Here is a 27,063-nt window from a genome sequence, read left to right on the forward strand (position 1 = left end):
GCTCTTGGTTGATCTATCTATGCTTTTCTCTGAGTCTTTGGCAATTAGCTGTAGACTCTTCACTGTTTTTGAGAATTTAAAAAGAAAGGTTTTATCTATATAGGATAATATATTCTCAGAAAATGTCTTTTTTTAATAGCAAAAATCATTTAATGTTTTTTGGGATTATAAAAGTTATACATGTCCAATTTAAAAAAATACCAGACAGTAAGAAAGATATAAGAAAAGAAGTAAAAATCACCTCAAATCCCACTTCCTAACGATATCAACATAGACAGACATGTGCACACGGGTCACATTTCTCCATTTCCAGTCGTATCTGTGGGATCTGGGCTGCTTACTTGGTCACCTCTTGAGCCTGTTTGCACATATAAACACACACATATCCCCATCTTACTGCTTCTGTTTCTCTAAAGACCCGTGACTGAGAGAGGCAATATTCGTGGCCAGGTTCCATCTGGGGGATGTGGGCAGCGCTCATCTCCGCTGCTGCTGGCAGGTGGGCTGAGGTTTCCCGGGGGAGGCAGAGCCCTGGCCTACAGGTCTCTTGCCACGGAGTCAGACTGTGGTTCCTGAGCAAGGGGCAACCGGTGTTAGTCTGCTTGGGTTGGACCCTCCCTGTGTGATGCTGGGTGAGGTAGCGGATGTCTCTGAGCCTAGGAATGGGATCATGGAGTCCACCTCACAGGGCCGTTATGCATTTTCTATGCAAGTAAGAGCTTAGTTCAGTGCCTGGCACACGGTAAATGCAAAACTATTGTTATTAATGAAGGTCTGCAGAACGAATCCCTCTGGAGGACAAGTCAGACCGAGTCAACGCTGGGAGTGGAGTGAGGCTTCTGGCAGAATGCCCAGCAGAGCGAGACCCAGTGTCTGGGCCTGGGGAGGAACCTGTGATGATCCTGATACCAGCCGGGTTGAGGATGGTCCCAAGGTATCTTAGGACGAAGTTGTTTGCAGGGCATTGAGGTGTGGGGGTACAGAAGGCACATAGGAGTGCAACCTCAGCTACTAGGGCTTCTCTCTAGTGCCCACTGGCACCAGGCCCAGGACCACCATAGGCTGGGAAAGCTGTTTCCCCGCTGAGGACCCCAGGAAACTACTGGGGTCTACTTAGCCTGCTGGGGAAGCCTAGGAGGGGAGGGGATGCTTAGGTTGCCATAACGGTCAGGCTCAGGGGTCCTCTGCCCTTGCTAGCCGGGCCTATCTCTGGTGCAGTCCAGAAGGTGGATGTGTTACCAGCTTCTCTCCACACCCGACAAGGTTTCCAGGTTGTCCTAACAGCCCTGTCACTGAGCACCAACTGTGTAACTGGCATGGAGCACACATGTGTTCTTTGAGTCATTGAATGCATCATTGGCCCACTTAACAGATAAAGAAAGTGTAGCTCAGAGGGGCAGGGGCTCTCCTGGGCTCATGGCCAGATTGGAATCCTGCCCCTGCCCACCCACAGTCTCAGCTTCCAGACTGCCACACTGCACCCCGCCCTCGGCCTTGGCAACATCCCTCCCTGAGCCCAGTCCCCCAGCCCAACAACTGACATCCTCCAGCTGCTTTTGCTCCCAGAATTCCCTGCTGCCAGCTTCCAGCCTCTGCATGAGAACAAGCTGCTTTCCAGCCCCTCCACAGTCCCATGTCCCTGTGCTGACCATGTGCCACTCACCAAGGTGCTTACAGGGTCTAGGCTGCTGGCCACCCTTGCTCTAGAAATTGTTAAATGGCCCTGGCTGGTTTGGCTCAGCGGTTAGAGCGTCGGCCTGCGGTCCAGAGAGAAACTGTTAAATGGCCTGGGCTTGTCTCTCTTCTTGTTAAATTTTTTTTTTTTTTTTGTACATGCCCCTAGCGGGAACCAAACCCGGGACTCTCTGGTCCACAGGCTGATGCTCCAACCGCTGAGCCGAACCGGCCAGGGCTCTTCTTGTTGATTTAATTATTTAACCTCAGGTAGTTTTTCCAAAGCATGAGCATTTTAGAAGGGCTTTGGGATAATTGCTAAAAATTTGCTCAACAGCCTGGCCGACATGGCTCAGTTGGTTGAGTTTTGTCCTGAGCACCAAAAGGTCACCGGTTTGATTCCCGGCCAGGGTACATGCCCAGGTTGTGGGTTCAGTACCAGGTTGGCTTGTGTATAGGAGGCAACCAATCGGAGTTTCTTTCTCACATAGGTGCTTCTCTTTCTCTAAAAAATAAATAAAAACAGCCCTGGCTGGTTTAGTTTAGCAGTTAGAGCGTCGGCTCAAAGATCGAATGGTCTTGGGTTTGATTCTTGGTTAAGGGCACAAACCTGGGTTGCAGGTTCGATGTCAGGTTCATGAGGGAGACAACCAATCAATGTGTTTCTCTCACATCAATGTTTCTTTCTCCCTCCCTCCCTTTTACTCTATCTGAAAATCAATGGAAAAATATCCTCAGGTGAGGATTAACCAAAAAAAACCCATATATTAAAAAAAAATAAAGAATTTGCTGAACATTCACTAATTGCCAGGTACTGTGCTAAGTGTTTTTCTTGCCCCATCTCATCTAATCAGTTCACCAGTGCCGGTCATTCCCGTTGCACAGACGGGAAGCAGGCCCCGGGAGGTAAAGGGGCGCTATTCAAACACAGCGTAACAGTGATGGGCCACGTTTCCCAGGCATTCTGTGTCAGACACTGTTCCCAGTACTTTATGTAGCATTTACTCCATGCCTGAGAGGTCGGTACCATTCTAATCCTCACGTAAGAGAGGAAACTGAAGTGCAGAGGCCAGTTAGCTGCCCAAGGCCACACAGCCAGGAAGCGGTTGAGTCTGGTTCTAACCCAGGGAGGCCCCACAGCCCACACTCAGGGCTTGAGGAACTCCAGGAGGTGGAGGTGGGATTTGAATCCAGGACCCGCTGCATCCAGGCTCCAGTTCGCCCCTAGACTCCCCTGGGAGGGGAGGAGCCAGGCCTCAGACCGTGGGATGGCTCCCAGCACATCAGGGCGAAAACCACAGCTGGGAAGCAGGCCAGCTTCTAGGCCGGCTCAGAGCTCTGGCCAAGTCCTAGGAAGTGGCTTTGGCCAAGACCCCTGAGGGGGTGGGGTGCTCCCCAAGGGCGGCTTTGGGGCAGGGCCTGGGCCCCCAGATGGCCCATGAATTGGCAGGCATTTGTGCCGACCCAGTGCTTTGCGGTAATTACTGTTTCCGGCCTCCAACCATTTCCAAGTTCTTACACTTAAATATCTTATGAGCCTTGCGACCTCTTTTTCACAAAAACAACAACACGTTTTTTAAACATAAAATTCAGAAATACATGTTCAGAGATGACCTCTCTTTGTGTAATCTCCATGTCCTCGAGATGTTGTTGTGAAAGCCCAGTGGGGATGACCCAGTTCACTTCGAAAGGACACTCAGAATGAGACTCGCCATCAGAGTGGTTCAGAGCACGGGTTCCAGTGCTAGATAGCTGTCCAACAGCTGTATGTCCCTGGACAAATAAATCACTTCACCTCTCTGAGCCTGGGGACACAGGGAACGCCTGACCAGCTGGGTACTCTTATTATTACGAGGGGTGAAAGAGTCGCCGAATAACCCCCACGTACCCAAGTAACGACAACTTGGGCTGGGCCAGCTGCGAGATGTTGAGCTGTGTCCTGGTGACCGGCCTGTTTCCCTGAAAGGATGGGCGTCCTTGGCCCTATCTCTGGGGCTGCGCCTTAGCTGGGCCTCCCTTCCTTCCACTCCCTCACACTGAGGCAATGCCCAGCTGGCAGGGCCCCACCCGGGCTGCGCTGGGCCTGGGTGTGACAGCATCTGTCACCAGTGCGTGGAGCTGGCAGGCCCAAAGCACCTGGTGGAGCAGTTGCCAGGCCAGGGCCGAGGCCCGGACGGCCTCAGAGGCATGAGTTGGGGGGGGCGGGTGGAGGCTGGAGCAGGGGCCCACACTTCCTCTCCAGCATATTTCATATCATGGATGTGTCCCAAGCAACGGGATTCACCCTTTTTGCCCCCACATCTGTCTCATCTCTGTGACGGCACCTCCTTCCACCTCTGTGCCAGCCAGAATCCAGGGGTCACCCCCTCTGGTCCTTAGCTTCCACATCCAGTCAGCCCCAGGTCTCTCCACTGCTGGACTGTTAGTTTGCTTAGGCAGCCACGACAAAGTACCACTGGCTAGCCCTGGCCGGTTTTGCTCAGTGGTTAGAGCGTCGGCCCACAGACCAGAGAGGCTAAGGGCACACTAAGGGCCTGTACCTTGGTTGCAGTTTGTCCCTGGCCCTGGTTGAGGTTGTGTAGGTGGCGACCACTCGATGTGTCTTTCTCACATTGATGTTTCTCTCTCTCTTCCTCCCTCTCTCCCTCCCACTCTGTCTCAAGATGAATGCAAGAGTGTCCTCGGGTGAGGATAAAAAACATTTATTAAAGTAGCACTGGCCGGACCAACAAAACTCTGTTCTGTCACGGTTCTGCAGGCAGAAGTCTGAAGTTGGTTCCTTCTGAGGCCTCTCTCCTGGCTTGTAGTCAGCCACCTTCTGGCTGTGTCTTCACACTGTCTTTCCTGTGCACTCTTCTTGTCCCAGCCTCTTCTTGTAAGGACCAATGATATTGCGTTAGTACCCACCTGAATGACATCATTTTACCGGAATTACTTTTGGACGACTCTCTCTCTAAATACAGTCACATTCTCAGGCACAGGAAGTTAAGGCTTCAACAGATGAATTTTAGGGGACACCATTCAGCTCTGAACAGACTCTCTCTCCAATCTCTTCCCTGGGCTCACAGACTCACCATTGCACTCCGACCTCGGTCGACTCTCTACTCACCCCTCCGGTCCACCCGCCCTGCTGGCATTCTGATCGGATCATGTCATTCTGTTGAAAATTTGTCCTGGCCCCCAGCAGCTTCCTCAGCCTCGGCTTGGTCTCCCCACCTTCCTGTCCAACACCCATCACACCAGAACCAGGAGCTAAGTTCTGCCCTTTGCAGGGGCTGGTCTAAGCTCTTTAGGTGATTTATCTGGATTAATCCTCATCTACTCTGTCATTATCTCTACTTAACAGATGAAGAAACTGAGGACAGAGTGTAAAAAACTGGCTCTAGATCATACGCTAAGAGAGGGTAAGGCAGGAGTCAAACCCAGGCGGTCTGGCTGTACTTCATGCTCTGGACCCCTGCACTCCACGCACGAGGCTGCTTCAGCCTCTGAGCCTTGGCACAGCTGTTCCCTCTGCCTGGAATGCCTTTCCACCCCTTCTCTGCCTGGCAACCTTCTATGTGTGCTTCAAAATCCATCTCAAATGTCCCTTCCCTTGGATGATAACCTCTGCTCTACACCACGCGCCCCAGCTCGCATTAGAGCCCCGGTCATAGTTGTGACGGTGTCTTCTCTCTGGGAGCAGATCCCAGATCTGACCCATCTCTGTATTCCCCACACTCAGGATGGGCCAGGCTCAGGGGCGGACACCAGTGAATGAATGAGTGAATGGACAAATGAACACTTGATCACATACACACTGTTGACTTGAGCATATCTTTGAGAATAGATTCCAATTCTGTATTAAAACAGCCAGATGCTTCAAATCCTCCAAATTCCTGCTTTTGGCAAAAAAAGAAAAGTAAAACAAACACTTGTATCATTTTCTCATGGAAAGTTACCTTTTTGCCTCACTTTTCATTGATACGAGCGCAGGCTTTTGGGCCTTTGTGACAGACTGTACCTACCCCGGAAGGAGGAAGAGGTCAAGAGAAGAAGGACAGAAAATAAAACAAGGGAAGGAAGTTCTTAGCATCCCATGGGTTCCTTCCACATGTGAATAATTGAAAATGACATTTAGTTTCAAAAAATAATAGTAAAGAACTTGTTTTTGTAAAAAGGACCCAGCCCCTTGTGATACTCATCACATCATTGAAAATGATTTAAACCACTCAGAAAAGGACCGAGAGGAAAATACGATGACGCTCACACTACACCGCCCACTGCTTACGCAAGTGTGTTCATCTGTGTGGTCATGGAGCTCCGCCTGAGCGTGAGCTCTCCGCTCTGTGTGCACTTTAATAAAAACCTCACCACCCCGAGGAAGCGCTTGAAATCATCTTCCAGACCTCACATCTGCCTCTTGTAACGGGCGGATTCCTTTGCCTCGCCGATGACCATTTATTGAGTGCCCACTGTGTGCAAGGCTCTGGCTGAGTCCTGGGAGTAAAGGACAGAGCTGCCTCTATGGGGCAGACTTTAACCAAATAATGACACATGTAATTATTTAGCTGTAACTATGGCCAGAGCTATGAAGAGAGAGCCGGTTCTTTGACCTAGTGTGGGTGAGGCCAGGGAGGGCTTTCTGGAGAAGGTGATGGGTTGGTGTGAAGGAAGAGGAGGCTGTAACCTGGACAGATGGAGAAAGGATATGCCAGGCAGAGGGCTTGCCTCTGGAGAAGGAACTCCAATGTGGCCACCATGGCTAGCTGCCAGTTCCTTTTCCTTCCTTGCTGCAGTTTACTAATATATTCAGATGACTCCTGAGGAGTCTAAGCCAGTCGCCAATCACCAATCACCGGGGTCCTCATCTCCTTGCCGGGAGGGGGGGGGGTGCAGGTGGCTCGTGGTCCAGTTCTGGCTGTGAGGCGAGAAGGAATAGTTTTCCGGAGGACTTCTGGGAAGACTAGCCAATCTCTTTTCTCCCTCTGGACGCCTGTGGTGATGATGTGATGTCTAGAATTGCTGCAGCCATTTTGCACCCTGGAGGATAGGACCAACATGTGAGGGTGGCCAAGCAAACACAGAGAAAATCTGGGTCTTTAATGATGTTATTAAGACTTTGGATAGCTATGACCAATTTTGCTCAGCAGTTAGAGCATCAGCCTGCGGACCAGAGAGTCCCGGGTTCGGTTTCTGCTAAGGGCATGTACTTGGGTTGCAGTTTGTCCTCGGCTCCTGTTGGGGTTGTGTGGGTGGCAAGCTGTCAATGTGTCTCTCTCAAGTTGATGTTTCTCTCTCTCTTCTCCCCCTCTCTCCCTCCCACTCTATCCTCTATCTGAAGATAAATGCGAAAATGTCCTCGGGTGAGGATTTAAAAAAAAAAGACTTTGGATAAACAATCCTAACTGCTGTGGCCAGTTTCTCTTGTTTAAGTGATTTTGAATTGGGTTTTGAGAGTGTCAGTCTAATTGGAGGTAGAGGATGAAGGGTTTGTCCTGCAGTGATTGCATAATAGAAGAGCACATTGTTTTTACCTGGACTGTGGGTTTACTGGGAGTGAGAGTGGGGGCTGGTGGAGATTGAGGGTGGGGCTAGAGCTTCCTTCCTCAAACTGTCCTTTGGTTCCACTAAAGCCCATTAAAGGGAGCAGCCTCTAACCCAAGAGCCTACTGGGGCTCAAGCGCAGAGAGTAATGGGGAGGCTGCCAGTAGGTGTGTCAGGAGAAGTGGGTCCTGTCTGTGTGCTTCCTAATCATGGCTTTGGATTTGTCCATTTCTCCTGGCAGTTCTGTCAAAATTCGTTTTTACCGAAACATTACCCACAGACTATAAAATCCATTCTTTTAAAGTATACAATTCAGTGGCTTGTAGTAAATTCACAAGGTTGTGTAACCATCATCACTATCTTATTCCAGAATATCTTATTCACCCCATAAAGAAACCCCATACCCATTAGCAGTCACCCCCCAGCCCTCACCATCTCCTGCAGCCCCTGGAAACCACGGATCTTTCTGCCTATTCTGACCTTTCACGTGAATCCCAGGATGTGTGGCTTTTGTGGCCGGCCTTCCTTCTCCCCAAGCATCCTACCAGATAATGTCTTTTTTTTTTTTTTTTTTAATCCTCACCCGAGGACATTTTTCTATTTTTTGTACAGATAGAGTGGGAGTGGGAGGGAGAGAGAGGAAGAGGGAGAGAGGGAAACATCGATGCGAAAGGGACACATCGAGTGGCTGCCACCCGCACCACCAACCAGGGCCGGGGACAAACTGCAACCGAGGTACGTGCCCTTAGCGGGAACTGAACCTGGGTCTCTCCAGACCGCAGGCGGACGCTCTAACCGCTGAGCCAAACCGGCCAGGGCCCAGATAATGTCTTGAACAAGCACCGGAGCTGCGTCAACCACCTCCTGTTACAAATAGCTCTTCTCTGTTGCTGTATGTACACACATAGAAGTAAAACCATACTATGCATGTGGCTTTACAGTTTTTTTACTCATCAAGTATCCAAGACAGCTTTCTGTGTCACTACATCTGCATAACCCTTTTTAGTGTCTGCAGAATACATTATGTGGTTAAGAATTATGTGGTCTGGCTCGAGCTCACTGCTCAAGTGCTCAGGCCTAGGAGGAAGGCAGACTAGTTCCCAAAAATGGTGAGATGAGCATCCTGTGCGTGCATTTTCTTATAGTAGAGTCCTAGACGTGGCTGTGGTCCAAATGGTAAGCATGTTTACTTTTTTTTTTTTTTTTAATATTCTTTAGAAAGGTCAGAAGGTCACTGGGCTGTCCACTACAGTGAAGCCTCTGACCTCTGGATTCTAACTGTTTGGGTTTTCATCCTTCTACTGCTTGTTAGCAGTAGGACCTTAACCTATATGTTCCTCAGTTTCCTTATCTGTAGAATGGGGATAATGAAAGTACCAATGTCATAGGATGCTTGTGAGAATTAAATTAGTGTAATACATGTAAGCAGTGGTTCTCAACCAGGGGGGTGACTTTGCTCCCTAGGGGACATTTGGCAATGTCTGGAGACATTTTTGTTTGTAACAACTGGCTTCGGGTATTACTAACATCTAGTGGGCAGAGGCCAGAGGTGCTGCTAAACATCCTACACTGCACAGGGCGGCCCCCTCCACCCCTCCAACAAAGAGCGATTCTGTCCCAAATGTCCACAGTGCTGCAGTTGAGAAACCCCACGGTAAAGGGTCTGTCCCAGAAGAAGTTCTCATCAGCATTGACTGTCGTTATTTACACTCACACCATACCTTGGCCGAACCTTTAAAATCTGTGCTCGCGTTGATGGAGAGGACACAACATGGTGGTAGATATCTCAGCCATCAAAGGAGCATTTCCTTGTCCGGTCGTGGGTCCGACTCCCTGACATGAACATCCATTTGGTTGTGGGTGTCCAGGGAACCAGCAGGCAGCTGGGTCCAGCTAAGGAGACTTTGGCCCTGTGAGTAACAGCTTCGCAGTTCCTGCAATTCCGACTGTGTGTGTGTTTGTCCTTGACTGTGGAGAGGCGGGGACAGGTGGTGGGTAAAGGGTGGGTTTTGAAGTCAGACCTGGATTCAGATCCCAACTCAACTGTTTCCTAGTTGTAAAAAATTACTTCTCTAAGCCCCAGTTTTCCCGTCTGTAAAATAGGATTACTGTGAGGATTAAATAAGATAATGTTAGCATCATGCCTAGTTCTTAGTTAGTGCTCAATAAATAACAGAATTCATTCAGTGATGACCATATCCAAGCTCTTTCCTAAGACTTCATAATTATTCAACTTAATGGTAACTGCAAATTAGTTTCTGTTATCATCACAGTACAGTAAAGACCCTGTGTCTATCCAAGTACAATGGAAAACCAATTGTTGAGCTTTCGGTCATCATTTCACAAATGTCTGCAGAGCATTACCATGCTCCAGCCTACGTGCTGGGGACTAGCAAATAAAAGGGGCTTTTAATTCTCTTTCCATCAAAGAGGTAAACCAATTAAAAAACACAAACAAGCCCTGGCCGGTTTGGCTCAGCGGTTAGAGCGTCGGCCTGCGGACCAGAGTCCCGGGTTCGGTTCCCACTAAGGGCACGTACCTCGGTTGTAGTTTGTCCTCAGCCCCAGTTAGGGTCGTATGGGCGGCAGCCACTCGATGTGTCTCTCTTGCATAGATGTTTTTCTCTCTTCCTCTCTCTCTCCTTCCCAATCTATCTGAAGATAAATGCAAAAAAGAAAAGAAAAGAAAAAACTCAGTAGTACAGTTACCAAAATTATTTGAAAAATACAATTTAGCCCTGGCCGGTTTGGCTCAGCGGTTAGAGCGTCGTCCTGAGGTCCAGACAGACCTCGGTTCGGTTCCCGCTAAGGGTATGTACCTCGGTTGCAGTTTGTCCCCGGCCCTGGTTGGGTCATGTGGGTGGCAACCACTCGATGTGTCCCTTTCATGTCCATATTTCTCTTTCTCTCTCTCCCCCTCCCACTCAATCTGAACAAAATATCGAAAAAATGTCCTGGGTGAGGATAAAAAAACACACACACACACAAACAAGATGTCAGGGGAAAGACCAGACATATTAGTTTGCACTATATATGTAAATGGGTCAATTTCCTCTATTAAAACAACAACAACAAGACAAGCTGAAAAGTAGGAAAAGAACTTTTTTTTTTTTTATCTTCACCCGAGGACATTTTTTGTTGTTGTTGTTGTTCAGATAGAGTGGGAGGAAGAGAGAGAGAGAGAAACATCGATGTGAAAGGGACACATCGAGTGGCTGCCACCCGCACGACCCAACCAGGGCCGGGGACAAACTGCAACTGAGTTAAGTGCCCTTAGCAGGAACCGAACCCGGGTCTCTCGGGACCGCAGGCCGATGCTCTAACCGCTGAGCCAAACCGGCCAGGGCAGAAAAGAACATTTTAATTACATGTTATTAATAAGAGAACTAAAATAAGCTATGGAATAAAAACAACAATCTCGAATGAAGTAGCTCTGTATTTATAAAGTATCAACGTATGTTTCAAATGAATAGCCAGCCACACTGAAGAGGAAAAAGGAACTGACCCAATTAACTTCTGAACACAGAACTTTGATATATACCCTCAGTCTAAAAGATGAAAAGAATTGCAAGCAGACACTGGACTCTACCTAAGAGGCTTGCTTTTCACAGTGGCATGGATTAGCAATCGTGAAATACTCTCTCGGTATTGGAGCACCGAGTAAAACACAAAATACTTGAGGATGCTGAGAGCCAGTGTTCTCACGGTTGTGGAAGGAGACACAAATATGAAACGGGGAAGGCCAATGCACTGCGGTATTGGACTGGAACTGGAGGTATCAGCAAAATTCCTGGACTTGTATTTATGTACGTACGTATCTCCTACTTTTGTCCATGGAGAAGACCCAGAAGTAATATACTCTGAACAATGAGCCCACCTAGTGCCCAGCTTTTTGCTTCTAAATATCCTCCACCAAGGAACCAGGGCTCCTTGAAAAAAATGGCTAATTGCTGGGTGAGAACAGAGAAGGTTCAAGGTGAACCTGGAGCATCTTTTTGTGCCAGAAAGTAAGGACGTGCTCAGTGAAAAATAGAGACACATCAAAAGGACCTAGCAGCACTCTGGGTGGCTCTGTTGGTTACAGCATTGTCCCGATATGTCAAGATTGCAGGTTCGATCTCCGGTCAGCACACATAAAAGAAGCAAGCAATGAGTACATAAATAAGTGGAACAACAAATCAATGTTTCTCTCTCTCTCAAAAATCAATTTTAAAAAATGACATAGTTTGCCCGGCTGGTGTGGCTCAGTGGTTGAGCATCAACCCATGCACCATGAGGCTGCCAGTTCAATTCCGGGTCAGGACACATGCCCAGGTTGTGGGTGCAATCCCCAGTGGGGATATGCAGGAGGCAGCCAATCAATGTTCTCTCTCATTGATGTTTCTCTCTCTCTCTCCCTCCTCCTTCCTATCTATCTAAAATCAATAATAATAATAATAATAATAATAATAATAAAAAGACATAGTTTGAATGAGCTCTCACTGGCCAAATCTGGAACAATTTGGTTATCAAGCAAATAATGACAGTATTAAGTTATAATCCAGTGACTAAGATAAGAATGCATGGACCTGTTATCCACACACATACACACACACACACACTTTTTTTGTGTGCTCTCTTTTTTTTAATATTTTTAAAATTGATTTTAGAGAGAGAGAGAAACATCGATAAGAGAGAACATCAATTGGCTGCCTCCTGCATGCCCCCCACTAGGGATTTGGCCCACAACCTGGACATATGCCATGACCGGGAATCGAAACAGTGACCCTTTGGTGCATGGGTTGATGCTCAACCACTGATCCACACCGGCCGGGCTATATGTTCTTCTTTATAGCAGAATGCTGACAAATAATAATAGAAATTTTAGTCACAAATTTTAGCCACTGTTGGAGTAATACTTAATATAAGTAAGACTCATCAAGGTGCTAAAGCTGGAGGGTGAAAGTATGGTGGAAATGTCTGGATAGTCTCAAAGAATCCCCCCCCCCCCAAATTCTTTATTAATAGCATAGAGAAAGTAGTAATTGTGCAGTAGATAAAACTGGCAGACACCACCTTAATGGAGGGATCAAAGTAACCATCACTAATAACAGGACAAATTGACATCAAGTGCTTCTTAATATGATACACTGAGAAAGACAGTATCATTTCTGCAGTGTCCCTGCCCCAAATGCATAGCCTGGATGAGGAATCATCTGACAGATGAAAATTGAAGAAAATTCTACAAAATAAGTGATGGGACTGTCACGAAAGGCTGAGGAAGTGCTCCGGAGGTAAGGCAAGATGAAGGAGACATGACAATGAAATATGATGTGTTGCCTTGGCCGGTTTGACTCAGCGGTTAGAGCGTCGGCCTGCGGTCCAGAGAGACCCAGGTTGGATTCCCGCTAAGGGTACGTACCTCGGTTGCAGTTTGTCCCCAGTCCTGGTTGGGGTTGTGCGGAAGACGGCCACTCTATGTGTCCCTTTCACGTCGATGTTTCTCTCTCTCCCTCCCACTCTACCTGAACAAAAATGGAAAAATGTCCTCGGGTAAGGTTAAAAAAATATATATACACATATACTATATATATGTAGTGTTACCCTGGACTGAGTCTTGAACTAGAAAATTTGCTCTAAACGGCATTATTGGGAAGGTTTGTCCAATTTGAATAAGACCTGTAAATTAGAGATTATATTATGTCAACGTTCAATTTTCTGATTTTGCTAATTGTGCTGTGGTTAGGTGAATGTCCACATTCTCAGGAAATATACATTGAGGTATTTAGGGTGAAAGGGGGCATCATATCTGCAACTTCCCCTCAAGTGATTTAGAAAAAAGATGCACAGAGAAAACGACCAAGCAAATGTCACAAAATGAATCATCGGTGAATCTGAGGGAAGAGTATATGGGAATCCTTTGTGCTGTCTTGTAACTTTTCTATAACTTTGATCTTACGTCAACGTTAAAAAGTTAAACACAAGAGCCCTGGCCGGTTTGGCTCAGCGGTTAGAGCGTTGGCCTGCGGTCCGGAGAGACCCGGGTTCGGTTCCCGCTAAGGGCGCGTACCTTGGTTGCAGTTTGTCCCCGGCCCTGGTTGGTCGTGCGGGTGGCAGCCACTCCATGTGTCCCTTTCACGTCGATGTTTCTCTCTCTCTCTCCCTTTCTCTCCCTCCCACTCTATCTGAACAAAAAATGGAAAAATGTCCTCGGGTAAGGATTAAAAAAAAAAAGTTAAACAGAAGAAAGAAAGAAGAAAATCGGTTTGGATTCTTTTCTTTAAAGAATCTATTTTTCCCTCAAGGAACACATTCAAATGGTGGCCTCTTTGCAAGCCTAGACTCTTCCTTAGGGATTTCAGTAAAGATGCCGATCTTTTGCAATCATACTGATACTTGTTTATAAGATCCTCATTCCCTAGCCATGCAATGCAGGTTGTGCTTCTTGCCCACCAACCCTTCCTGTCAGTTTCATTGCCAATATCCAGTGTACACGTGCATTGTGCCACATCTGAACCTCCAAGGCTCATCCCCACACCTGGCCAGAGCAGGAGCTCGGGGTAGGAGTTTGTGAAATTGAAAGACTGAAATATCAAGGGAATAGCAAGAACTGGGATTGAGAGGGAATGTGGAGGAACCCCACGAGGCTCTGGTGGGGCAGGGACCCTCATGCATGCCTGGACCCTGGACAAACAACTTTGCACACAGTGGTGCCTGGAAGCCTCCACCTTGTGTCTTGCCGATGAAGCGATTTGTCTAGGAATGGGCAGTCAGGAGAGAGATCAGGGAAAATCCCCCTCTGCAGGGGCAACCCAGGACTAATCCCATCAGTGTGGTTAGGGGTGAACAGCATGACAGCTTTGCTAAGCTGCACTTCAGGGTTCATTGGAAGTTTACCAGCTCCCTCCACTTGGTTCAACTCACTCACAAATGCAGTGAGGTCTCTGGGCTATCCCTCTGATCTTGATCTGATCTTGTGAATCCGGGCACAGGGTTTTTGGTTTGATTTCCCAAGCTGCCTCGAATTCTCACATCTCGGTTCTTAAAGGTCCTCAGGCCGATGGGGTTTGAGCTTGGGATATTTGGAAGTGAGCGGCCAGGGATGAGGCTGGGGGCGTGAGTGGAGGCCTTGAATGTCAACCCTGGGAGCGTGGTTTGATCCTCAGAGCAATGGAAGAAGCTACGGGACAGTGATAGGTAAAGGAGTGAAATGGTCAGATTTTCATTTTCAAATTCCCTCCAGCAGCTGAAGTTGAGGATCAGAGGGTAGAAAGCAGAAAGATCAATGTGGAGGCTGTCACAGAAATCCAGGCAAAAATCAGAGTGAGAGTGTGATTTAGACCTTGCATTAGAACAGAAATGGTGAGATTTAGCATCCATTCCACCACGCAAGCATCTCATTCTTGTGGCAGACGTTGCTAATTGCTCAGTGTCCTCCGTGAACCGGGTGGGCAGCTCCCAATGACAGCCACTACCAATCAATCTTAACAGGCACACTGGATGAAAGAAATTTGCCCTCCCTGCTCTCTGTTATAGAAGGCAAGGAAGTCATCAGTTTTAAGGATGTGCTTGGGTTTGCTGACAGTTCACTTTGGGTCTGCCCCAATGTGAGGCCCTGGGAATCGGAATGAGGGTGATACCCTACACTGGTCTTTGAGGTCTCTTACGGTCATTGTGCCTGGCCCTGCTTATGCCCTCCACGTTCCCACTTAAAGCTTTTGCACATCCATTATCTCATTTCAACCTTACAGCATTTCTGGAAGGTCAAGGTTGTCACCCCATTTTATAGATGAGGAAACTGAGATCAGAGACTGCAAGTAGAGTGCCCAAATTCCACAGGTGTCAGGTGGCAGAACCAGGACGCAAACTGAGGGTCTGTCTGGCTCCAAAGCCCTGGCTCCTTGCGTGAGAGGTGGCCTGCTGCCCCAGCTGTTTGCACTTGTCAGGGCCCCGTGCAGAAAAGCCAGAACAGGTTGGGCTGACATCTTGGCAACAATGACTTTCCCTGTCAATAAGAATCCCTGGCTTAAAAAGACCCGAGAAACTTGACTTTTGAATCACCCTTATCTAATCCGCTCCGTGCTGAGCCATGGAAAAGGGAGGCTCTGGCCCCCGGGTGGGGATGGGGATGGGGGGTTCGCTGAGGGGGTGCTGCACAGATGGTGAGGGGCGGAGGTCTCTTGCTGTGGAAGAGAATACAGTTTCTGTCCTTGCACAGTTGGAATGAGGGCCCTGGAGCCAAGCAGCCTGGGCCAGGGCGGGGCCAGCCAACTTCTGGCACGTGAAATGCCACCCCCTGCTCATGGCAGATAATTCTCAGTAATAATTCATCCCACAGCAGGCATGCATCCTGAAAGCCCTGTCTGTTCTTGCCTCATGGGATCCCTGCTGGAATGTGGGGGGTCAAGGTGCTGGCCCCAGATGTGGGCAGAGTTCAGACTGAGCTGGGTGAGCGGGCAGCATCTGGGCACTGCCTGGGGCAGAGGGAGCCTTTGTGCTCTGGGTTCTAGGAACTCCACCCCCACCCACAGTTGCTCCATTGGGGAGAAATAGCTGATACATGCTCTTGCTCTCTCTGCTCCCTCGTCTGGGACAGCTGGGGTGGAGGGTGCTTTTCTGGGTGCAGTCTGGCATCTGACAAATCTACCCCACCCCATCATGCCTGGGGTGCTCCTTCGAGCGGCAAAAGGGTGAGGGGCAGGAAATCTCAACCTTGAATGCATGGCAAAATTCCGGGAGCTTTAAAAACATACCAACTCTGCCTTGGCCAGTTTGCTTCAGTGGTTAGAGCGTCGACCTGTGGACCAATGAGTCTTGGGTTCGACTGCAGTCAAGGGCATATACCTCGGTTGTGGTTTGTCTCCGGCCCTGGTCGGGGTTGTGTGGGAGGCAACCAGTCAATGTGGCTCTAACACATTGATGTTTCTTTCTCTCTCTTTCTCCCTCCCTCCCACTCTATCTGATAATAAGTAGAAAAATATCCTTGGGTGAGGAACACACACACACACACACACACACACACACACAAATAAATAAATAAATAAGAAATACCAACTCTCACTCCTCCTCCCAGAATCTATGGTATATTGGTCTGTGGCAGTACCTGGGCATTGGCACCTTTTAAAACAATCCCAGTGATTCTGACGGGAGCCAGGGTTGAGAACCATTGGTATGATGTTTTGAGAGAATAGAGCTGCGGCTCAGTCACCCCCCAGGCATGTGACCCTGAACATATGATGTAACAGTTGGTGCCTCAGTTTCCCATTTGTGAGATATGGACAGCAACAGTACCTATGTCATGGGATTGCTTGGAGGATTCGATGAGATAATGCCTTAAGTACCTGGCACCGCGGCTGGCACAGAGCACACAGATGTTGTAGCTCCACTGGATGGTTATTACTATTTCTTCCTGTCTCATTTCAGCCAAGGGGAGATTTTAGGGCTTGATGTCCCACGCAGAAAGTCAAAAGTGCAGAGAGATGTCCCCTTTGAGGACCATAGCATTGGAGGTGACCAGAAGAGGCTCTGCTCTGACATGGAGGCAGGTTGGAAGGTGTTGGTCCCTCCGCGGCTCCAAGAGACTCCCACACTCCTTAGAAAGGCTCTTGGAGCACCAAGGACACCATGTGGAGGTGGTGGCGCCTGCTTGCTCCCGTCCCAGCAAGCTTTCAAGGGGAGGGACGAGATCTGCTCAGCTCAGTGTCCCTGTGGCCGGCGCACGGGCGAGTCATGTTGGATAGTCCACAGTGCATGACGTGGGCCTGCCAGGAGAGCTGGCAGATTCTCTGAGCAGGGCATTAACTGGTCACAATGGCAACAGTAACTACCACTTCCTGAATGCCCACGGCGTGCAGGCCATCTCGCTCAGAGTTCACAAAATCGCACAAATATTGCCATGGCTCTTTCTGGCAGGTGATGCCCTCAGCCAGGTTGGTCAAGGTGAGGGATAACTCTGTCCGATCTCCAAACCCAGTGAAACCACAGCCTCTGGCCTCCGACAGCCACTGAGCTGCCTGGAGCCCTGCAGCGGGGTACAGAGCTGCGAGCCGTCAGCCCAGGGCTGTGAGCGTGTTGTTGCCACGGACACCAGAAAGGCCGCAGCTTTCTCTGCTGAGCAAGGCCCTGGGTGCAGGTCAGGGGGCAATGTTTAGGCCGCTCTTTTCCCCTGAAGACAGGTTTTCTCGTTTTCATAGAACTGCAGGGTGGAGAAAGTCACTGGAAATATCCCGTCTGCTCCCAACCTTAATATCCGAGATAGCATTCTCGAGTTTTCCATGTGGAACCCAACTTACGGTGACCTCAACAAACATGCTGCACAAAAGAATGATCACAAAGGACGTCTGTAAGTGAATGACTGGAGTTTTGGGATGAATTGAGGCTCTCCTAGGCCATGGGGCTCTTTTTCCCAGGGAAGCATTTCTTTCTGTTCTTACCTGTCCCTCAGGGAGTGAGTGTAAATCCCACTTCTCTCTGCAGCCCACAGAAGGCGGGGCGGGTTTGGGAATGGCTCCTTCTCTGCATTGGGAAGGGTCGGGTTTTCAGCCCGACTTAGATTCTTCTGCCCTAGTTCATTATTAAAGATCAGTTTCCAAGGATAGTAGAGTGACAAGCCCAAGTCTTACAACAAACTAAATATTTTTAAAAGTTATTAAATGTCTGGCCCTGGCTGGGTTTGCTCAGCGGTTAGAGCGTCAGCCCGTGGTCCAGAGAGACCCGGTTTCGGTTCCCACTAGGGGTGCGTACCTCGGTTGCGGTTTGTCCCCAGCCCTGGTGGGTCGTGCGGGTGGCAACCACTCGATGTGTCCCTTTCACGTCGATGTTTCTCTCTCTCTCTCTCCCTCCCTCCCACTCTATCTGAACAAAAAATGGAAAAAATGTCCTTGGGTAAGGATAAAAAAAAAGTTATTAAATGTCTGTATTATGTTAAGGATGTAAACCATAGCATTTAGTCAAGACTTTCAAATCAAGCTTTTGATCCTATATTTATTTAGGTATATGCCACCTTGTTGCAAAAAAAAGGTATTGTGGCAACTTACAAAAATAGATAAAATACAATAGAATAAACATAAAGAGGTTAGGGTAAAGGTAAAAGCAGGAAGCTAAAATAAAGCCAGAGTCCAGTGGGAGACAGTACAATTGTCTTCTTTGTTTTTTGTTTTTAAATTTGAAGTATTTTCACATTAGAATTTTAATAGGGAAAATCAGGAGTATATAAACGTTGACAGTACACTTGTTAAAAAATAATTGCAAATTTGACTTTGAGCTTCCCATTGGCCAAAGTAAAACAGAAAACATAACTGTTTACAAGATTCCTAACAACAGTTAATTTTGGGCTTTGGTATAAATCCAGAATTTTCTTTTCTCTGTTAATTTATACTTGACTTTGTTCCAAATGTAATTGGAGGCAGTCACTCCTTGGCTTGTTATTCAAGGCTCTTTACAAGCTGACCCCGACCTTCCTCTTGGGTCTCGTATGTGGATCTAGTGTGGCCTGGCCACACTGAATAAAAGCAATGGCCACCATTTTTGGAGCTGCCACTAGAGTGGCACACAGTTGCAAAGAAAATAGATTGACCAGCCCTGAAACCCTGACTCTGCCACAGGCTAAGCTGCTCTGTGACCTTGGGTAAGTTCCTTCACCTCAGTTTCCTCATCTGTAAAATGGACACATTCAGAGTTTATGCCTTCTATTGTGAAGATGCAAGAATATGCACATGGCATGTTTAGAATACTGTTGATGCTCAGTCAATAAAGGTGGTTATATCACCTGATTTTGAAACCTGGCCCTCCACTTAATTGCCCACAGGACAAGTGACTTAACTTCTCTCGGCTGCATTTTGACTATCTGTAAAATGAGGAATATAACTACTCCTACCGCATAACCCACATACACGGGCCTGAAAACAGAAGGGGCTTAGTGAGTGTTTGGAGGCCACAGCCAGAATCATCTCCCCAGACAACGATTTTGCCTGTCCTTTCTTTTTCAAAATCAGTCCATTCTCACTTGCCCTTTTCTCAGATTAATGGAGAAAGAGGAGCCTGAACCCTTCTCACATGGTTGGGCTGTGATATCATAAAAGACGCAGTCTTGTAAAACCCACACCCAGGGTCAAGGGAAACGCAGCCCCCTGAAGAGCCTGTGAGTGGAGCTGGGATGGCTGGGTGGGGGAGGCTGGATGTGTCCACCACTATGAGTCAGCCCTTACTCGGCTGGGCGTCATCATTCCCCTTTATTTCAGGGGTAAGTTACAGCTTAAGCAAAACAACATCACCTGACAATACAAAGAAATGTATTCTGCACAAAATGCATTTCCCTACACTCTTAGGTATGCAGCTACATTTTCTAACATGACAACTAGGTGTTCAAATATACAGATATCCAGGAGCTGGCATGGGCCAGAGTGAGGGGAGCAGGGTCTGGGGGTGTATTGGGATCAGCAGTAAATACCCTTCAGAGGTGTTGGGATGACTTGCGTGTTGGGTAGTCTGTCTCCTTCCTGGGCAGAGCTGCCTCTAAGCCAGGAGACTAAAGGATGTAGACAAAGACCTGATGGAAGGAAACTGGCTGTATCCTGTTCCCAGTGTGGCTCTGAGCCACTCTCTAACCCTTTCTGGGCCTATTTCTCCTTTGGTGAAACAGGGAGTTGGACCGGAGAACTTCTTCCCAGCTCTAAAAAGATTGCCCAAAGCAGGTGAGGGCAGGTTGAAGGTCTTGTTGCCTGGATGTGAGGCTCAGGGAACTCTCAGCAGTACCAGGTGGGCTGACCCCCCAGTGCTGCCTCAGCCCCAGGTCCTGGGCTTGGGGAAGCCCTGGCACCAACATCTCTGAAGCCAGGAAAAGGGCCCTGGCTGTTCCTTGTAGCCAGAAAATCTGATGCCTCCCATCTGCTCTGATCTCAGCCTTCCCCAGTCCCCCAGGCTGCTGGGCCAACCCAGCAAACGACCAGGTCAGGACTGACAAAGAGGGAACCGGTTTCATCCTGGTCCCACCCCGACCTCAGGCGTAGGGTCTTGCTCATGGCAGACCTGGAAGTATCCCTGAGTGCACATAGGTTGTGGCTTGAAAGGCCCAGAGAAAAAGGACAAGGTAGACCCCCAGACCCAAAGGCTCTGGGAGGGACTGGGGAGCAGTCCCATGGCCTGGGTTTGTGGCCAAAGACAGCACTTGTGGTTGGAGAGGGAGCCTCGGGCCTGGCCCAGCTCCCCACCCTGGTAGAGTAGCTGCTGGCAGGCGGCTGCCTGCAGCCTTGTCAGCTGTTGCTGCAGAAACAAATGACAGCGCTGGTGAAGAAGAGAAAATAAAATTGAGTACAGAGGGAGGGGGAACTTGGAACGGGGGGCTGGTATTTTTTCTCGGGGTGTGGTTTCTGCTCAGTGGCTGGGTGACCATGGAGGTTTGGAATGTGGTTGGACAGCGGGTGGGGTAGGGTGGGAGGGCTGGCCAAAGCCAAGGAGCAGGGACCTTAGCCAGGGACCCAAAGCCCAGGGCCACCAACAGCTCAGCCAGAATGGGGGCCTATGGTGGCACACAGAGCCTGGCCTCCACCCAACATTAGTGTGCGGTTTCCAAAGGCCTCTGGTTTTCAGAAGCCGTGGGAAGGGAGACAGAGTTTTGAAAACAAGAGAAATTAGGAGACAGGGGACAGGGCTGGACACAGGGGCAGCATGGTCAAGGCTGTCATGACAGCATGGCCTGCCTGATCCAAACTGAGGCTACTGAGGCAGGGCATGCTGTCTCTCTGAGCCTCAGTGTCTTCACCTGTTAAATGGGCTTCACTCTTTCCACCGCCAAGGGTGCTGCTGGGAGGATGAAGTGGGGTAGTGCACCTGACGCTCTTGGCACAGTGCTCTGCAAGTGGAAGCTACAATTATTCCACTAGGTGCTAAGGAAGCTTTGTGCTGGCTACGCCCTATGTCTCGCACCTAGACCCGGGCCTGGTCCCCAATAAATATTTGCTGATGGAGTTCCTTGCAGGTGTCGCTGTGGAGAGCCCCGTGCCCACTGCTACTCCTCCCCTGTGAGTGCAGGCGCCCACTCAGACCACGAAGTGGAGGGTGTAGGTGAGCTGGTGGCCGTTGTCCCAGGCGTACAGCACCCGTTCCTTGGGGTTGTAGTCGACCTGGGTGGTGTAGGCGTGCTCATTGAGGAAGGGCAACTGCGGGCGGGCGTCGGTGCCCGTGTGCGTGTCGAAGGCGTAGGCCACCTGGCCGTCCCGCTGGTTGTACGTGTCCACGGCGTACAGGATGCCGCACACCAGGAAGCAGTTCCCGTACGAGTTCCGCCGCAGCCGCGTCTTCCACGTGGTCTCGCGGTGCACCGAGAGGTCCCCGGGGTCCAGGCGGCTCAGCACGATCACCTCGGGCTGGGCCCCGTCGCTGTCATCCACCGCAGGGTAGATGACCCACAGTCCGCTCTCGTCCACGGCGAAGTCGATGTCGGAGTGGCCTCGCCACTTCCAGGGTGTGGTGTCCTCGTACACGGCGTCGGGCAGCAGCGCCCAGGAGGCCACGAAGCGCTGGCGCAGGTCGTACTTGATGATGTTCTTGGTGAAGGCGCGGTTGTAGTAGAAGGCGCCCTGGTACACCACGTGGCCCGTGCCGATCCAGTTGTAGGGCAGCTTGTACATGTTACTCCAGCGGCCTGTGTGTGGGGGGCAGCTGGTCACACCAGGGCCTCTGGTGCAACCCTCCGCCCATGAGGCCACCCAGGGCTCTGGGGTGGCTCAGCAAGCCACAGGTACTGAGTGTGCTATGGGCCTGGAGCTGGGCCAGTCATTTCATCCCAGCAGTCCCATGAAGGAAGGACTTCTAGTATCCCGTTTGCTGAGGAGGAAACAGCCTCAGAGCGTTCAGGGTCACCCAGTTATGAAAAGGCACAGCCAGGAATTGGGAACAGGCTGATGCTTTGTCTCATGCTGTTTCTTTTATCTAGACTGCTAGTCCCCATCTTATCTGCCTGGGGAATGCCTCCTTATCTTTCAGAGCCCTGGGCCAATGTTACCTCCTCCATGAAGCCTTCTCTGATCTCCCCAGCTTGAGAGAGGGACTCTCCTTGGCCTCCCATAACCCTTTGCCTTGGCAATTTCCACTGGCTTTCTCTGCGACAGCCCATGTGCCCCACGAGGCAGGGACCAGGTCAGTTTGGTCGGCAGAGGAAGGACTTTAGTTGTTCCAGGCCATACCTGTGACACCACAGCTCTCAGGGTAAGTCCAAACTCTTTCATGTGGCCCACAAGGCCCGACTCAGCCACTCTCTCATTATGCTTCCTCCACCTCCCTTCTATGCCACCATGCTTCCTCTTATTGCCAAGCCCGTACATACTGGCCTCCTGCCTGGAATGCCTTTCCCTCTCTGTTCTTCCTCCAGGGCTCAGCTCAGCATCACCTCCTCTGGGAAGTCTTCCTTGATCTCCAGGCAGGGTTCCCATGGCCCCCTGAGCTTCCCTCTGACAGTATACTCAAATTGTTTCTTTAAGTCTCTGCTTCCCATCTAAGACTGTGCATTTCTGGAACATGGGTCATGTCTAAATGACCCCTTTGCCCCACCGTGTCCCAGATCTGATAACCAAAATTCTGTCCTTCCCTGCCCAGACCTGCAGTTCCTCTAAGGCCTGGGGTCCTACTCACCCGCAAGGCATGGTGATCACCCCCACCTCCTGGGGTTAGAAAGATAACAGGAGCTGACTCACACAGGGTGATTAGCACACAATAAGCCTAGTAGAAATTCTAGCATTGTTTCTCCTGACAGTGAGCTACAATCATGAGGGCAGGGCCATGTCCATCTTGTTTGCTAGCTCCTGGTATGGTGCCAGGACATAGGGGGTGCACGCAGAATCCCCTACTTGGGGTGGCTGACCATTTGGATCTAGGCCAAGCTGGGGAAGTCTGGACCACAGGATACCACAAGGCAAGGAGGGCTAGTCTCCAGGGGGGGACTCTCCCCAGACCACCTACACCCTGCCCCGACCTTGCTTGAAGTTTTCCAGGTTGCGGAACTCCACCAGGCTGTTTCCGTAGTAGTAGTTGGTGACGTAGATCCTGTCATCCTGCGAGGTGGGGTCCTTCATCCAGGCTCCCTCATGGCGCCCGTAGCTGTGGTGCCTCACAGGGGGGTCCACGGTCCGGAGGGTGCCCTCACAGCTGGCTTCTCTGCCTGTGGGGAGCGAGGGGTGCAGCATTTGGTACTCAGACCCACGGCCCGAGTCAGAGCAACAGTCCTGGAAATACGATCTGGTCTAACGTAAATCCCCCTGATGTTTGTTTGCAGCCTTTTGTTTTTCTTCCCTCAAGATCAAAGCAATGTCTGATCATTGTAAAAACAAAAAAACACCCCATGCAACATTCAGAAAAGGAGAGAATAAAAATCATTCAACATTCCATCAGCCAAAGAAATTTTCTAACATGTTGCATTTCCTTCCTTTTCTTTACATGCATGTCATACAGTTGTACCTTTAAAACTGTGGTTCTTCTGAATACAGGTTTATGTACCCTGTTTTTTCCCATCACTGAGCAATTTCTCATTATTATATGGCCTTTTAATGATGTGATTTCAAGGTTCTACCAGGCCACCAGACAGCTGTGCCCTCGAATTTATTAAACCAGACCCCTCGGCATTAGAGCTTTAGATTATGTCGTTTTCTGACATTAAAAATATGCTGCGAAGAAACCGGTTAAGCTGCAGCTGTTGTCCAAATTGCTGATGGATCCTTGGGAAAGATTCTAAGAATGGAGAGTGCTCAGACCGAGGATGGCTTGCTAGCGTGGCTAGTCAAGATGCCTTTCAGAAGGATGGGCTCGATGATTTGATGAGGAGGATTTCTACCAAAAGGCACATGCCCCAAACCACAAATGTAAACCTAAAAATAGAGACAAATACTGGACAGAGGAAAGAAGTGAAAATAGCTGTTGGATTTGATGATGGAATTCTGGGTGACTTTTGAGGAAGACTTTGCTGTAAATACTACCTGTTTACTGTAAATGTTATCAAGGATCAGAGAGTAAATATTTTAGACCTTCCAGACCACATACTTTTGCCCTATCTTCTTTTTTTACAACCCTTTAAAACATGTAAAAACAGCTTGAGAACTGTATAGAAACAGGCCGCAGGCTGGATTTGGCTCATGGGAATCGTTTGCTGACCCGTGAGACTCACTCACCTTGCCTGGGGACTTCTGGGTGTGAAGGTGACTCAGTGGGCAGAGGGCTGGTGGTGGGAGTCAGGGTACGAGCGGTGGCTGGGTTTGAGGAGGGGGTGCCAGGGGCCAAGTCTGCTCCCTTGGAGGCCCCAGGCCCAGCCTCCTCATGTTCAGCAGAGTTGGGCTCGGGTGGCCTGCCCTCCTCCCTGGGCGACAGCTGTTCCAGCCAGGAAGTGCCTCTGAGGGCGTTGTCTGTGGAGAGAAGACCCTGAGCTCACATCCTAGCAGCACTTGCTGCTCCCCAGGGTCCTCCCTAGTGGGCTCCCAGCTCAGGGGCCACGGGGAGTGGACAGGGGAGGCCCTGGGGAGTGAAAAGCCTCGACAAGTGGGCTTTGTGGTCAGCCTGTTTCCTTCCGAGAAGGGAGTCACGAGGCCCACCGTGTTAGGCTGTTGTGCTGATTAGAGGACAATATATACATTTGCACAGATTCTGCCAAATATGAGGCCTCTTTCCCTCCCGAGTGTCAGACACATTGCACCAGTTATTTCATTTCCTAGATTCAATTCCAGGAGGCAGAAAGCCATCTCCAGACTTTCTCCCAGCCCTGTCCCCTGGAACTCACCCTCCAGTTTCTCTTACCTAGTGTACGACACTTCCAGCACGGAAGGGAGGTGCAGCCAGCTTCCCGTCACCTTCTGGACCCCAGGGTCTGTCCTTCTCTGTCCCCTCACTCAGTTCCTATCTCCCATTTCCTAGCCTTCTTGGCATCTACCCCCACCTCCTTCTCCCCCTCTGCGGGCATGGGCTTTGCTCACAGGAGGACTTTTTCAGCATCCATGGGACCTGGTATTGAGCCATCTGGGTCATCCCTGACTCACACACTTCTCTGGGCTGGGATGGATGAGTCTGGGAAGGGAAAGAAGTAAGACTCAATGCCACACAGAAAGAGACGTAGACTCCTCAGTTCTGGGGACAGAGCTATGAAGGGGTCTAAGGCAGGTTCTGCAGCCTGCGACCTGGACCAGTCCCAACAACTCACTGTGAGACCTGGAGCCAGTCACCTTCATCTCCTGAGCTTGGTTCCTCACCTGGGTCAAGGGTGACACCTGGTGAAAGTACTCAGAAAACTGTGATGCCAGGGACGAAGGAATGGTGCTGTTGTTGCTGTGATGGAGTGGCCCCCAGGGGGTGCACTGAGGCCCCTTGACTCCAGGACAGTGACCTGATATCTTCCTGTCCTCTCCCAGCTGGGCTTCTTTGCACAAAGGTTTAGCCAGTTCCCACTGTGGGGCCGCCCCTGGAGTCTCGGGGGAATGGGGTACACCCTCTGATCGGGGCCCCCGAGGGCTGGCTTCAGCAGCTTGCCAGGGCAGGGGCTTGTTCCCACAGGCCTCGCTGGCAGTCAGATGCCTGCAGCTGTTCCTGGGCAGTGTCCCAGCCAGGGGTCAGAGGCTCTGAGCTGTGGCCAGGCTGAGCTGGCAGGACTCGGGCCAGCAGCTGGCACTAAGGGCTGGTGGGGGAAGGGAGGCAGGCCCCTGAGCCTGAAAGACCAAGAATTGAGGGGGCTCTTGAAGGAGACAGGTTCCTTACAGTTCCACCTCCCAGCCCCTCGGACATGGGCTGGGCAGAGGGTCTTACTGGAGGAGGTGGTGAGAGGACCTAGGAAAGGGGAGCAGGCTTGGACATTTCTCAGGGACATCAGAGGAGAGCAGGCATCTGCGGAGGGTCTCAGAGAAAGAATAAGGAGCACACTAGTGGGGATGGTCCAGAAATTTGGGTACTTTTGGAAGTTTTATCTGTTGTTTCTCAGTTAATTACTTTGTTGTCCCTCACTGGGATCCAGCAAGGGGCTGCGGGAAAACTACAGGTATCTGTGGGCTCTTTGGGGAGAGAGTGGGAGGTGCTGGAGAGGCTATCCATTCCAAGGCCAGCCTGGAAACGGGAGGTGCCCCGAGAGGCCCATGTCACTTGTCGGAACCCTGGCCTGGCTGCGGCCCTGTGTTCTCTCTCCCACCTGTGGCAGCTGCTTGCATGGGTATGGGTTTTCCCACTAGGCTGTGAGCTCCATATTAGGCCATCTCTGGGCGATACGGCAAGTACACAGTGGACCTTCAGCAGATCTTTGAGTGAAGGAGGAAAAGTCCAGTGAGGCCGGAGATAGATGGCTGTGAATACTGGAAGGGAACCGAGTGGCCCATTGTGTTGATTATATCGTTTCATCTCCAACCCCATGAGGAGGCATTGTCCCACGGTGTGCACAGGCAGAGGGCACCAGCAGGAAGCTGGTGGATTTGAAATCTGGACTGCAGAGAAGGTCCCTGTGGGAGATCTGTGGGCCGCGCCAGCCATCAGCCAGCCCCGCTCCCCAAGGTTCCAATCCCCTCCAACTCACCAGCCTCGGCCACTTCCCTGCTGCCTGCCTTGTAGTAGGTGATGCCTCGGATCACTGCCTGCTGCTGGGCCAGGGCCCGGGGCTTGGCTGTGGGCTGGGGGAATCGGCCCTGGCCACCATCCTTCCTCGGCTTCTCCACCTTCAGCAGCTTCTCCTTGGGAGGTTTGGGGAGGGCCCTGTCTACAAAGCTCTTCTGCACGCTGCCATATTTGTTGCTGTCTTTGCCTTTCCCTCCAGCTGTGTCCTGGGAGAGAAGGGAAATCTCACACTTGGGGGCTGGTAGAAGGGATGTTGCGGGGGGTGTCATGGAGGCTCAGCATGTGGGGGCTGAAAGTGGTCATGTTGCTCTAGGCCAT

At 50.2% G+C, this 27,063-nt stretch overlaps 1 protein-coding gene across 1 annotated transcript in view; it reads right to left on the reverse strand.

Moving 5' to 3' along the window:
- Positions 1-18,192: 18,192 nt before the first annotated feature.
- Positions 18,193-27,063, reverse strand: part of OLFML2A (olfactomedin like 2A) — a 29,612-nt gene continuing 20,741 nt past the window's right edge. Inside the window, exons 5-8 of the mRNA XM_036262023.1 lie at positions 26,708-26,951; positions 24,336-24,566; positions 23,147-23,332; positions 18,193-21,820 (exon numbers count right to left, since the gene is read on the reverse strand). Coding sequence (XP_036117916.1) covers positions 21,216-21,820; positions 23,147-23,332; positions 24,336-24,566; positions 26,708-26,951 — 1,266 coding nt within the window. The 3' untranslated portion in view covers positions 18,193-21,215. The remainder of the gene's footprint in view (positions 21,821-23,146; positions 23,333-24,335; positions 24,567-26,707; positions 26,952-27,063) is intronic.

Source organism: Molossus molossus, unplaced genomic scaffold, assembly GCF_014108415.1.
Source record: "Molossus molossus isolate mMolMol1 unplaced genomic scaffold, mMolMol1.p scaffold_m16_p_14, whole genome shotgun sequence".
Taxonomy (NCBI): Eukaryota; Metazoa; Chordata; class Mammalia; order Chiroptera; family Molossidae; genus Molossus; species Molossus molossus.